General features: G+C 38.4%; 1 protein-coding gene across 3 annotated transcripts in view; it reads left to right on the top strand.

Moving 5' to 3' along the window:
• The window catches only part of LOC131068206 (enoyl-CoA hydratase 2, peroxisomal), a 163,067-nt gene that overhangs the window by 57,659 nt on the left and 90,195 nt on the right, over positions 1-15,213 (top strand). For all 3 annotated transcript variants that reach the window (XM_058003388.2, XM_058003386.2, XM_058003387.2), the window contains exons 3-4: positions 7,624-7,646; positions 7,827-7,932. In XM_058003388.2, the coding sequence (XP_057859371.1) occupies positions 7,624-7,646; positions 7,827-7,932 (129 nt within the window). The remainder of the gene's footprint in view (positions 1-7,623; positions 7,647-7,826; positions 7,933-15,213) is intronic.

The raw sequence follows: 15,213 nt of genomic DNA on the forward strand, positions 1-15,213 counted from the left end.
GTATGCCTTACACTGAGAACAAATTTTCCTTCATATGATTGGCGTATAACATAGTACGATGTCCTTCCTTGGTATAGATAAAACTAATTCATGCTGTTGTATGATTTGATGGTTGTTGATTTTGGAATGTTGACGAGCTGTTCATAAATCATTACAGGGTACATTATTTTTAGTCAACTCTAGCCGTGTGACAATAGAGGAAAGAATTAAAAACCAATTTGGAATAACTACTTGTTCAAACTAGGTACAATCAAAATTAATTTTCATTTGACAACTTATTTTTCCTGATACTCTACAGTCCAGGAGATTCAAAATTCAATGATCATGGCTGGGAAATGAGAAAAGCTAGTTGTAGAAATTGCAGTCATAGGTACCTCAATGTATAGACCAAAGATTTTAACATCAGCAAGAACAAAATGAAAGAGGAGTCATTGGGAACAGCAAATTAAGGAAGCAAACATAGTAGGATCTCACACATGGGAGAGTTCGACAACTATTGAATGTACTATGGTGGGCAAATAACCTCAAATATCATACATTGAAGGATGCACCAAGGGATGTACAAATAGATAAAGTTATACAAGTTCCTTATTTCAATTTTTGAGAATTTGCGCAGTTTTTAACAAGCATGGCAGCTCATAATGATAGTTTGGAAAAAATCTATTATATAGTACATGAATTCCACAGTAACTATTATATACCCTAGAGGACTTTCACTGAGTATTGGGTGGCCCATGTTCAACTAAACCCTCAACAAATATAAGCCAAAGCCAAAAAGAAGTGGCTGTTAAGTTACTATGTAGAGATAACCTTACTGAACAAGAACAGGCAAACATTTGGAGCAAGGGTGATACTGGTTGGTGCAAAGATTACCCGACAAATGATGAATGGAAGTATATCTTGGACATCATCAAGAGTTGATTAATGGGTCTCCACAGGCATTAGTCTTACTGATTTGGATGATAGAATATATGGTTGGGCTCACTAAAGGAGTAATTTTTAACTTGGTAGAGATATTATGAACACACATTCAAGAATTTTTTATCTCTAAAACAAAATACCTTTTATATGGAACAACAAGCAATTGCTTGGATGCATTTCTCACACAGGTACCATTAGTTTTAGTGGGAAAAGTCAAACCAAACACAAAGTTTGATCTCTTTTGGCCATCTATTTGTCGATAGAAGACCTTGGGAATACAAGTTATGGCATGAAAAGGAGAGGAAGCCAAGAAAATTACATGAAAAAGAAAAAAGAGATAAACCGATTCATCTTTTAAAGATGAACCTACAGAGGAAATAGTGAAGAAGATGAGTATATTATAATTATTGAATTAACTACATCTCCCTCTGACACCACACATGTAGAACTTACTCCAAACACCACATCAATTGAAATCTAAAAAGATGCATCAAAACACATAGATGCATGGCTGAGTTTATTAGGGGCTCCCATTGAGGTCATAGAGTATCCCCCCTTGAGTCCTCCATAGGAAATAGGACAATAGCTAGAGGGAAGTCTATTGTAGCTAGAGGAAAGCCTACCACAGCCAGGGGAAAGTATTCAATCACTGCTAGAAGAAAGTTTTCGAAAATTGTAGGATGAACCACAATTGCGTGAGGATTCATAGTTATAGGAGTCACATAGCCCTACCCATCATAGTGATGAAGAAATTACCGTACAACTATTTAAACTTGATGAGTGATCCATTGTTAACCATTCAATGATACATATAGGATATACAGCCAATGGCATATATCATGAGCAAGGTGGCTGTTATGGCATGAAAAATTGGACAATACTAATTCTTCCTTGGTCCTATGGGAATCTTGGTGGATTCAACACTTTATTGAGGGTGAGTGCTGTGAATTCGCCATAATTTATCTTTCACTGGTGGGCCACTATTGAGACACTTGAAATGAAGCACACTTAGCATCCCACATGGATAGTCTCTTTGGACGATTGGTTTTAGAAGCTCTACACCCCATTGAGGCTAAATTTTGCTGATTATACCTCATGTTACAACATAAATAGCCACCCACCAAAATATTGAAGCACACATTGATGAGTCCACACTTATCTCCCAATAGCTAAGACAATAGCTCTATGATCAAAGTCAGAGATTCTACGCACATCTTGCCCAACAAACTCCCCTCACTAAGAAAAAACCAGAGGTGGCAAAAAGGAACTTGCTCAAAAGACAAGCAAATTGTGGGTAAAGACAAGCAAATGGTCAATAAAGATAGGGAAATTGCTGAATCGAAACTTGTTAATGAAATGGCCAAATCTCAAGTTGTGGAAGCTATTTAAATGGTAAAATTTCTAGAGAAAGAGAATTCTTGTCAGCTCATCAACTGAAGAAATGAACAGAGAAAGTTTACAAATTGTGTAATATTGCTTCTCAACACTCGGTTGTCTTCTATATCTCAACAACTAGGAACGTCTTCTCACTTAGCTTCTCAGTCATAATAATGTTTTATCTACTTTTTGTCATCTAAAAAATGAGTTTTCTTTTGGGGGGATGATGTAGATAGCTAAAACATATATTAGTTTATTTAAGTTATATTGAATAATGAGCAAGTATAGTTATGATTCGTTGGTTGGTTAAAGTTGTTTTGGGTATTGCCAACGGTTGGAATTCCTTAGCAACCATTAGCAAGTTAAAATACCTTTTTTGTAGTTGGGACAGGGGACCGCATTCTTGGAAAGAGTTCTTGATCTCAATTTGGTATAAAGAGCATTGATAAATAAAACACAACTTTTATAGTTTCTCAATTAGTTTGTTATTCCATTATGTTCTTACATAATCCAATCATACATGTGTAATTCTATTTACTCTATTAATTGCATAACTAAAGAACAAGTAAACAATCATCTTTAGCATGCAAGAGTGGGGTAAATGTTAATAGTACACCTATATCCTTCTTCTTGAATTCATTTCTCACCATTTTCAAATATCTATCCTCTTGTCTTTGCGATCTTCTGTGTCTTTTGTGCAATTCGTCACTATCATTGTACGTGGAATTCATGCTCACCGATCTAAAAAATTGTTCAAAACCCATGCTCTGATACCATATTATGAGAAGTAATGACACAAAGAATGATAACCAAGATATTTGATACTAACAAAGGAGTGGAAGTTTCCTTAAATAAGAGTTACAAATGATTTATCCAATAAGATCAACAACTAAGAAAAGCATATAGAAACTAAAAGAATAAAGAATATTCTTGAAGTATATCCTAACAACTTATTTGACCATTATAACTAAATTATACAATAATATTTTAATATAAGCATATTTGAATCCCAAAAATGATGTCAGTGATGTCCTAAATGACTAAAATGGGTTAAAATGATAATAGTGACAAGGATGGATGAGGTGGCTTTGGTATGGATACAACAGTTATATTAGATTTCACATCTTTTCTGGCTTCATTTTCAATGTGGTGCATTGAAGTCCTTGTTCATTTGAGACATCTCCAATGATCCCATATAGCTCCAATGCCACCCATTTGCAAATTTTGAACTACAGAGGTTGCTAGAGAGCTCTTGGGATGCTACTTATTTGTCACTAGACAAAAGACGTGAGAAAAATCTTAAACTGCCAAAGAAGAATAGCATAATAACTACACTCTCATATGATATTGATGAAATTAAATTTGCATTTTTACAACAAACATGAAATAGCATGTCTGATACAACTAGAGGTATATTTTAACCTTCTAGGTATTTTAATAGCTTAAATGTAGTTCCTTCAACCTTGTGATAGTCATTTTGGTTAGTTGCACTTTTATGAAATTAATTTGGAGGACAAAATTAACAACATTATTTTTTGAAAGTTATGATCCAGAGTTAACATGTAATGCCCCCATTTAGGAACAATGAAATACATCCACTAAATTGCAATATATTTAACAATGAACAAAAATGGATAATTAAAAATATTAGATAACTATGGATGATTATAACTCTCTTGGATTTCTGATATAAAATCTGATTTGTATGTACAAGATGACATTGATCCGTATCAATATCTGATTGCTGTTGCTGAATAATGTCTTTTAAAACCATACATAAACTCGTATAGATCTGAGATACTGCTATTCCTGATTTATGACTCTAAAACCATGCATTAACCTTGTATAAGTCTGCCTATTATAGGCCTTGAAACTTGAATGCTTTACCTAATTGAAATCCTTATAATCATGCAATTCGATTATGAAGCCTTGCCTGATTCATTTACTTGAGTCATATGCCTCAATGTTATAAACTTCTGCTCTACTGGAGCGATCCAAATCTGGAAATTAATAATCAATAGAAGTCTTCACACACCCCATCCCTCAAACTATCTTGTTCTTATACCTTTCCTTATTTCCTTTCATGAAAGGATGCATAATGTAGTCATAACCTTTCAATTAAGTCACATCTCTTCGTCAAACTTAATTACTTCCAAACAAATCATACTTATCTCAAGGCTTTATTTCCTTATTCCCTTTCCATTGGTTTTGACTGAGTTACTTTTTGTTTATTATATTAGATTGGGCTCCTTCATAAAATCATACCTTTTGAGTAATTGCTGTTACAAGTTGAATATGTTTTCTGTTTATGTTTGGACTCCCTTAACAGATCTCACTATCAACTTGGGCTTTTTAATTAATCATTTGTTATTTCTTTAAACTGCCACCTTTGGTTCAAGTCGCACTAATTGGATAACCCACGGTTTGTTTATTAATCATAAACAAACTAATATAACCGTATGCTATAGTTGCCTGCTCGCTGTATTTGTTAATGTCACATCAACTTTAGATTGCTGTTGTCATGGGATTCAGCCTCTTGGATATCACAAACAGTCAACTTTCATTTGCTATTTCATATGTGTAACTTAATCAACTCGGCTCACCACCTTTCTTGACAATGCTAATCACTAACTTTGGGAAGTAATTTATTAGATCTTGAATTGGGTAGTGTTGCTGAGTGTTTTGTGACACTTGCCAACACAGAATGAAATACCAAGTATTCTATCCTCTCTTGAACAAGGAAACTTCAAATGCTAAACTATGTGATCAAATAAGGCAACCCCAAGGTTTACAATGTGAACAATGCGACTTTACAATAGATAGACTTAGTGAAAATATGTGATTTGCTGATATCACAAAGGGACTTATGCTTTACTGGAATTGGAATACTAAACTGATTCGAATTTCAAATAAAAGACAAAAAGGGATAAGGTTTAGAGAAATTTAATCTGAGACTTATGAACAATGAAGATAATTGATAGTGCTTAGATAGACAGATTCCACAAATCAAGCCTTGCTTTGCCATGACGAAACAACTACACAAAACTGATGCAATCTCCAAAGGTAACGAAGGATTTTCATATTGTCAACATCTATTCAAGTTGCCCCTCCTAAGCTTGCCTTAACTCACCCCTTGTGGGATTAATACATACCCATGGACAACTAGGGTGCATTTAGACCCTATTCCTGGACAAGAGGGCAGGATTGAGGGGTAGTTCCAGACTCTTAGGTGCATTTGAGATGTAGTTTCGGACTAGAGGGTGCTATCAACATTGTTTGTCCTGAACTAGAGGGTGCTAAACAAGGATTGACAAAGATTTTTCCAAGCGCTGTTGAGGGGTAGACAAGGATTTATTCTGGACTAGAGGGCGCTAATCCACCCCAAGCATGGCATACAAATGTGAGTGCATTTCCTAGTTGTGCAAGGACAAGTGAATGCTATGGTGAATTTGCCAAGGAATTTCCATGTATTGCCTAAGGAAAAATTCAGACTTGAATGTGAATCCATGTTCCAACCTTGGGTTTTGCATTTAATTTTGGAATTCCCCATTTGAACTTAGGATTTCAACATTCCAACGTTGAATTCCATATTCCAAACAAGGATTTAATCTTTGAATTTTGGAATTTGCCATTCAAACAAGGATTTTCAATGAAAATTACAACTTTGTCCAAGGATTTTTTTACACAATTTTCTTGTTTAATCTCTTGTCAAGGTCAGAAAATCTGACCTTGATAAGGAATTTTCCTTGTCCAGATATCACATCCTTGATTTTTTTCTTATTTTTCCACACTTTTTCAAATTTCACACTCTTGAGAACATTTTGTACTTTGTGAATTTCCTCATGATTTTACAGTATATTTCCTCATCTTGAAGGTTGCCTATCTATGGATTCTGTACTTAGATTTCCAATTGGAGATTACCCTTGGTCTTGGATTTGGACAAATTCCATTTTCATCACCTGGAACAATTGCACATTTCTAATCTCAAGCAAGGAATTTTCCTAGGCCGGATGGTGGATTTTACATTCAGTTCTTATTTAGGATTTGGAATTTCTGACTTGACCTACCCATTCCTGACTTGAACGAACCTTTGCACTCTAAGGTGATTGGATCAACAAGGTTTAGTCAATGCAGTTTCCTGGACTGACAAGACATTACCACCTTCCCCAAACGCTAAAAGATCAAAATTATTGCCAAGCTAAAACAAAACTAAGCCAAAACACCTAATTTAGCAAGCAAAAAGTGGGGTTACCCATTTGCAATGGGGCATTTGTGTTTACAAGTAGCATAAATATAATGAAGTCCAGTCTGAAGCATATTGTTTGTCTCTCTAGTGCTCTTAATTCTCTTAATGTCTTGAGAAAGTTGATGTAGAAAGTAAACCATTATTCAGCTTAGAAGTTATTGCTATCATAGAATTTCTTGAGAAATTCCGAGTCTCTGTAGTTGTCAATAACATCTATCTTTAAAGGTATCTGCCATTCTTGACCAACAACATATTGATCAATGATGTGATCCCGCAGTTTTGAATGATCAAGACAGTTTTTGAGTTCATCACCACCTTTGGAAACAAGCATCTGCGAGCTTCCCATTTTAATTTGAATCATCATCGGTGTCTTATGAATATTTTTGTATATTAAGATGCTCATAACTCATATGCATATATCTTTGCATAGTCGTAGTCTTCATGTTTATCACCAACAACTTATTTTTGGTCGCTGTCTTCATATACAATTATCAAGCCAAGATTGAAATTGTCAAACATGAGTCTTTAATCTTTTGAAATCTCTTCTTTATTTCACTCATCCTTGGACTAGATTGATGGCCTTTTTTCTTGAAGCTTTGTCTTAGTGAACAAATGGGATTATTACAGAACACACAAGTGAAAAAGATTGATGAAATTGAGCAGGCTTTAAAATTGTCATTTCAAAAGTTTTATAGAATCTAAGAATTTGTGTGTATCTCTTGATCCTCAGAACTTAGAATAAGCATAATTATGTTTGTCTATGTAAGTGACAATGCATTCCAATATGCATTGTACTACTCTTTTTTAGTCAAATGTCCTTTCTATCTATAACTTCTAGAACTTGTTTGTACATACTGTTGTGCCTCCCATGGATCTGTCATACTCTCTCTTTACCAAGTATGGATTGTTATACATATGTCGTACATCCTCTCTGCTTTTCATTAAAATTTCATCTGATGGTTCCCATATGTTTGAATTCTTGTCACATTTACACTATTTGTTGCCAAAAAATTCTAGTTTGTGGTTTATAACTGATAATCTCTTCCTTTTTTATGTTGATGGTGCTGGCTTAAACTCAGTCCTTTTTCGATTATACAGAAAGGTATGGAGTACCATTATTAGTGTCTTCATTGTTATATTTAACAAGGCAAATTTAGTTTTTGTTACATCTATGAGAATGTTTAAGGTAGCAGCTCTGTATTTTCAAATTTCACACCTTAGAATCTCATATTTCTTATAATACCTTCCAGTGCATTGCTTACATATTTTGTTGATATTTAAGGGACGTGGCACTCTACGCACTTGGTGTTGGAGCATGTGGAGCTAATGCTGTGGATGAAGAAGAATTGAAATATGTATACCATCAATATGGGCAGTCTTACATTCAGGTTATATTCTTTCTGTAACATCCCTGTCCAATTTTTCACCCAGATTTTTGTATTCTTTTACCACTGTCCAGTTTACATGTATTCCCGGATAAAGTTTTCTAGTTGTCTTTTGGTAAATTGCAGATTTGTAGAGTTTTATTTCTAGATATTCATAAGTTTGGTATGCATTCATTCTTAACAGTACCCAGGGTAAACTACATTAGATCTGCTATAGGATAACTTCCATTTACAATGACACAGAAATATAATGATGCTGATGGAATAGAAAATAATGAACTGTTGTTACACAGATCCAATACAAATTTATTGCAACAATTCACAGAGATGATGAAATACATTTCTAACCTCTTCACAGATGTTTATCAATAATATTACATTTTTGGTGCAGCATTTAAATTTCAAAACTGTAGCAGACGTGTTTGGACTGTAAACACTGTCCTCTTACGCCAAGGCATTAAACAGGATCCCTATGTGTCAGGTATTTAATCCCACATCTGCTATTACAACTCTATGCCAGTATGAGATATATTGGACCAAGGAACCCCTGCATAAATGGCGGCTATAATGAGCAGAGTTTCCACGCCTGGAAGATGTCACATCATGTCGACCCAACCTTTTACGCAGTTCCACGCTTCATCAGCAGCACCCAATCTTTCTATGTTCCACCTTCATACAACCCCACTCTGCTATGGAAGATAGAGCATATTTCAGATATTTATTCAGCTCTCATGTCTTGCCAGGAAGGGCATATGTGTCCAGCAAGGTAGATTTAACCCAGTCAATATGCAAAGTCCTTTGGTCAGTCTTGTTTGCCCAGCAAATAAAATCCACACCCAAGGAAAGAGAATAGTCGCACCACAACAAGAGGCTGTCTCATGCCACATGAGAATGATTAACTTTGGTGTCTATTCCTTAACATTGCTTACGCCCAATCAAATTTAATATAATCTGCTCATAATCCCTTTGATCTGATTTCTCTTTTCTTGCATCCAGTTAATATGAAGGCTACCAACAAGGACCTTGTTTACCCAATGAACCTACTATAGTTCTCTCACGCCCAGCATTCATTTGAGGTTACAATAAACTGATCTCCACGCCTCAATAGGGATAACAACTCAGAAATTTGTCTTGTTTACAAGACAACAAATTTCCATAATTTTCAGTTCAGCCTTGCAAATCTCGAATCGTCTACTTGCAAAATCATTTTCATGCACATTCTGCAACTCTGAATGAGCCACACCACATTAACAAGGGATGATCTTTCACCACCGTTGCTAATCTTCTCTTAGAGGGTTTTTTGTCCTCTAGAAGGGTGAGGTGAACCAAGAGCAATCTTGAAATGACAAGGGTTTCACTAGAGAGAAATCAAGTAGTTTGCATAATACCAAATGAGCTCACAAAGCTCTTTTATAACTTTTTCTAGGAACTTTTTGGAAAATATAATATAAAATCATTTTATAAAATAAATAAATTTTATTACGCCAAAAAGTGATTTATTTTATCATTTAAACATTCACGACACTTTAAGCACTTTAACAAGCGTCCATCAATTAAAACTTTTCATCTTGGTTCCGATGAGCTATATCACTAAGGTGCTTTTAAAACATTTAATAAAATTTAAGCAACCTGTTGTGACGTAATCACACATCGCCCCATTGCAAATGGGGACCCTGTTGTGCATTGCACACGCTCATTGTCGGCGACAGGGTCCCCCTTCCTTTTTTGGGCCTTTCCATCTTCGCCCTGTTGAGTTCCGCGTAGAGCCTCTCGCGTCCTTTCAAGCGAGCCTGCGATCAGTCCGTGAGATGATAATGTTGAGCGAAGGAGCCGGTGATCCGTATGGTCAGTCGGGCTCTCGAGCACGAATTCCAAGAGATTGTTCAAGCTCGTCAAAACGCCTTAAATAGGTGTGGGATGATAGAAACTGACGAAGTCCGCCTAGTAAAGAACAGCGCGTCTGAAGGTTGCATGAGGACCCAAAGTTGCCGATTTGTCTCATAGGAATGATGAGAGAGATTACATGATGTTTGTTTTTACAAATCCACGAGATTCTCGCCAGCTGAAAGGCAAAGGAAGGGCGAAATCTTTAAAGTGCCTCAAGGTGCCAAAACTTGCAAAATGGCCAAAAGGGCCGAAATTCGGACCTTAAGGACGAAATGGTGAAAATATGAAAAAGTTGACAAAATGGCCAAAAGGGCCGAAATTCGGACCTTAAGGCCGAAATGAGAGAAAATTAGAAAAGTTGACAAAATGGCCAAAGGGCCGAATTTCGGACCTTTAGGCCGAAATGCCAAAATGAAGGAAGTTTGCAAATAGCTCAAAAGGTCCGAAAGTTTTAAAAATTGGCAAAACTCGCAAAAGGTCCGAAATTCACTAAAGGCACTTAGATTGTGAAATTTTCAAAGCGCTTGAAGTCGCCGAAGTTGACAAAATCGTCAAAAAGTCCGAACTTTGTGAAAACCCCAAAAGCATCGAAAATCGCATGAAGGTAAAAAGCGTGGAAAATGTAAAAGACTTGCAAAACCACTAAAAATGCCGAACTTCGGCGATATACCAAGAAAGTGCGAAAAGCTAAAACCTTGCGAAATGCTCTACAACGCTGAAATTCGGCAAAAGCTGCGATAAGTTTATAAGTTTTCAAAACCTCTCCAATCCCCGAAATTCGCCAAAAGGGCGAAAATTGTCGAAGTTTTAAAAATTGGCAAACTGGTCAAAAACGCCGAAGTTTAACAAAACGCCCCGAGGGTCCGAAAATGAGCAATTTGGGGAGACGATGGTAGATAGGTCAAAATGTAAGCTCGCAAAGGTAACTGGAGGTTCGAAGTTTGCATACCAAGGAAAGGTTGCGATTTAGGTAAACTTTGCAAATCGTATGAAGGCTCCGTGGATCGCGATTATTGCGAAATGTTTGGGCTCCTAAGTTTTCAAATCCTCCAGGAATCCCGAAGTTTGGCGGCTATGATGAAGTTGTAAATTTGTAAACTTGCAAAGATTCTAAAAGAACCCGAATTTTCCAATAGGGTGTGAGTCACATTTTTTTTAGATTGAAGTTGACCGTTGAAATTCAAAATTGCGGAAACCTCCCCTTTCCATTTGCGAAAATCTCACTAAGTAACAACAACGCAGAAGTGTGGAGGTAGGAGCTTTCACAAATCGCCCAAGGTTGGAAATCGTAGGAGCAAATCACCCATATCGCCAAGGTAATTAAAATCGCTAAGTCTCAAATCCAAATTCAAAATAAAAGATTGCAAATTCTTTTCAAACCATAGTCACGAAAATTTGAACTAGAAAGTTGACCGTTGAAATTCATAATCGCAAACCCTCCCATTCAAAATTTGGAATTAATTCTCGCAGGGCAAATCGTGCAAATTCTCGCCATCCATTTTCACCAGGTAAGTGTGCTCTACCTCTTTCAATTGTCTGAAGTATTTGCAAATTGGATAGATGTGTGTGCGAAAAAATTGATTTAAAAAATTAAGTCTTCAAGTTGCATCTTTTTCCGTTTGTAAGGCGTCATGCAAAGCAATCGAAATCAAAATTTACTCCTAAGATTTAACCAGAAATTGCATTTTCAAACTTAGGAAAATTTCTTAGGTTTTGTCCGTTTTGAAAATTGATCCTGAAAATGCCTAAGGATAAATTTGCAGTCAAAAGCTTCATTACTATTCATGTTTAAATCAATCAAACTTTTAGCTAACAATATCACGCTGTTTCCAATTCAATTTTTGAATTAATCCTTGAATGCTGGCATATTCTCTATCTAACCCGCTTTACTTCCCTTTTATTGTCTCGTAATCCGTGTTCGGCTATGCAGGATAAATGCCTAAATCAGCGGTAGAATCATCAATGACACCTGCTATAGCCGAGACATCGCGAGCATCCAAATTAGATATCTCTCGCCGAGTCGAAAGGATGAAGTATCAGTATCAAAGAGGGGGACTAAGGGAGTCAAAAGTTCAGAGTGTCTGGGACAGTGTCGATGATACTGACCTGGGCCATATTTATATCCAAGATTTCAGGAATTGAGTCTTCTCCCCTAATGCCTATAGCAGACCTAGACAAATGGTGGAAAGTGGCATTGCCCAAGCGGCGGGATTTCCCCCAGCAGTGCAAATCTATGAGTTAGTAGTAGACGCTGCCCGACATTACCAACCAGGTTCTAGATTGGTCCTCCTCGAGGACATGGTCCTTGCTAACTTCACTCCTGAAGCCATTGGCGACGCATTTGACATTCCCTTCCCAAATAATCCCACAGCCACGACTATAGATGAAGCGTAGGGGGCGTATGATATGAATCCTGCCAGATGCAGAACACTGATCAATGAAGAGTGGTACAAGGAGAGAAGACCTCCAAGCGTCAGAATTGGGAAGAAGACCCCAAGAAGTGACTTTCACAATGAGCATGGGGACATGGTCACATTACTCAACAGGGTTATGGGACTCCCCAAATCCAACTACTTTGAAGAATGGATGTTTTACTTCACAGAGCAAGTCTTCGCTGGGAAGTCCAAGTTTGACTGGCCCAGATCATAAGCGACAACATCCACACCCAGCTAATCGAACTCAGACAAAGAAGTACTTCACTATGACCTCATATTTGGTCTATATGTTCGCCAGGAACCAGCCACTGCCAGGTTTAATAATGAAAGGTGAAATTGGGAATGGACCTGATCAGGTAAAGGTATACGATTGTTACCCACAGCTTCACTATCAGGATATAGCTCAGAGAGAAAAGAACAGCCCGACTAATGCAGTTGGCCAGTATGAGTGCATCAATGATGCCTTCACAATGTGCCTGGTCAAGCTAATGCAAGGAGGATTACACATAAGGCTCTCCGAGCAAGCTACTATTCTAGTACAGAGATACGGAGCCTGGTTCATCCAGTTCCCAAGGTTCTCCTATATCCGGATAGCTGGCTTGGATGGTGCCCCTCTCTGGCTTCCACGGTACCCAATCGACAAGATAGTTCTTATGGAGGTCGCAAGGCAGTCACGTCCGGCCGACAACTTACTCAGAGACAACAAGCAGGCTGGATTCACATTCCCCATGATTATAGGCAACCAGGATGTCCATCTAAAAACCCCCACCTAGGCAGAAGAATCCTTCGCAGAGCTGGCCTCCTATGGCCTACAAGAGCATTTTCCAAGGAAATGCTTTGATCACGACAATCTGGCAAAGAGAGCCTATGGTAGGCGGTATAGAGCAAAGGAGTCAGTTGAAGATTATTGGAAAAACTGCTCTGATGACTATGAGGTCCGAAGGTGTGAATGTTCTAGGTTGAGTGTGTAGCAAATGCAACTCTTTGAATACCGTTGGGTCCCAGATCAACTCACAGATTCAGGGAATTGTCTGCAAGTCCGAGAATTTGAGGTAGTAAGGCATCTTTTGCCAGGTGTCGATTGGTCGTAGGATCCAATCACCGATTTTGAGGCAGTCATGGCAGCCCCAGGAAGATATACAGACCACTGGTTGCATCAGCAGATTGAGCGACTAATTCATGAAGGAGTCCAGTTCACCTACCACTTAATGGGTAGCCTTGATTCTCAGTCCTCCGAAGATGAGAGAACTTCCAGTGCACCTAGGGAAGAAATTGAAAAGCCTGAGAAAAGGAAGAAGGCTAAAGCCAGCAGAGGAATTCGGACATCCAAGAGAACAAGAAGGGAAAAGATTCCCATTAGGAGACCAGAGGTCACTTCATCGTCAAAGGACCCCAGTTCGTCCGACGATGTAGTAGAACTAGATTATATACTTGCTCCGCCTTCCCAGAGCGATATTGATGCATTTGGAGTTGATGATCCTCTCGCACCCGACATGCTAGATGTCGAGCTAAGAGTTGTTGAATCAGCCGAGCTAGGTAACCAAATTGAGGAAGGAGAAATTCCATCCATTTAGGGGATTGAAGTGCATGAACCCACCCAACAAAGCCGCCATGGATTGCTGCTCCACAATGCTACCAAAGATGACTCTACCGTTGAAGGAGAGCAAAAGACAGAGGAGACCCGTGAGCTCGAAAAGATTGAAGAGCTACCATCACACGAAGGCACCAGACAATTGTTCAGTGAAGTGGGAGAAAACTCTGCTGCGAGCAAAGAGCTTGACACCTCCTCCACTCCTCCCGTAACAGAACAGTTGCAAATTTGTGATGAGGCAATTGAAAACATCAAAGAACAGAGTGCAAATTTAACCATAGCATCAGCCCAGACTGTACCTCAAGAATGGTTAATTGCTCGAGCTCAGCGCAAAGCTGCCACAAAGCCACCCATCGATTTGGAGGACATGTTCTCACGTATAGATCAAGCTAAAGCCAAGGGGAAGAAAAGGCCCAAGGCGTATTCCAAGATGACCAAAGATGAGCAAAGGAACCGTACTCTTCACATCACCACCCCGCCTTTAGACAAGCCAGCAAATCAGATCACACTGGTAGATTATAGCATCACGACTGTCCCCATCGGATGAGCCACTAAGGAACAGGAAAAGGAGGAATTCAAGGATTCAGTACAGAACATGCTCAGACAACTTGAAGAGATAACAACTGAAAAGGACATGTATCGAGCAACTCCTGAGACCATTGCACAATGCTTCCGAATCCCACATTCCCTCGACGGCCTTGGCACAGAGGACCACAACAGAATTTGAAGGAGTACGGGATACTGCGAGGGCCGTCATAGAATGGATACAAGGCATCAAAGGGAGGGGAGAACGAATCCTCGAAGAAGTAAAAGAGATGCTCACCATCGAGAAACCACCCTGGTCCGGCTATTAGAGGTAAAGAGGGAATCCCTTAGAATGCATGAAGTGGCTGCCACTACTCTTCTCCTCATGAGAGCTCTCTTCTGGACCCACGCACAGATTCCTGCATTGTCTACCATCCTAGATCCTTATAACATCAACACTCTTAAGGAATGGTACTGGACTATCACCATGAAGAATGACACAAGAGAAATCATTGATAAAGAACACGATGCATGCGAGACAATTCTGAACACCATGCAAGAACTCGGCAAAATGATCCTCCGATCAATGGTCTCGGGATGGCAAAATGACCTGTCCGATGAAGTGATACAGCCGGACTGGGAGGAAAGACTAGGGACGGATAGGATCACCTATTCCGCTAAGGACTTGAGTTTTACTGGTCAATTCCAGTCAGACATGTTGTGCTTCGAGTGTAATCGTTCCAGCTGGAAGGATGGTTTGAAGCACGTAGACCAATACCTTGAAGGCATGCAGTATAAAGTTCGTCATCATCCTATGCCTCCATTCAGTTTGCTATTCCAATTGTG

The sequence above is a fragment of the Cryptomeria japonica genome, chromosome 1 (assembly GCF_030272615.1).
Source record: "Cryptomeria japonica chromosome 1, Sugi_1.0, whole genome shotgun sequence".
NCBI lineage: Eukaryota > Viridiplantae > Streptophyta > Pinopsida > Cupressales > Cupressaceae > Cryptomeria > Cryptomeria japonica.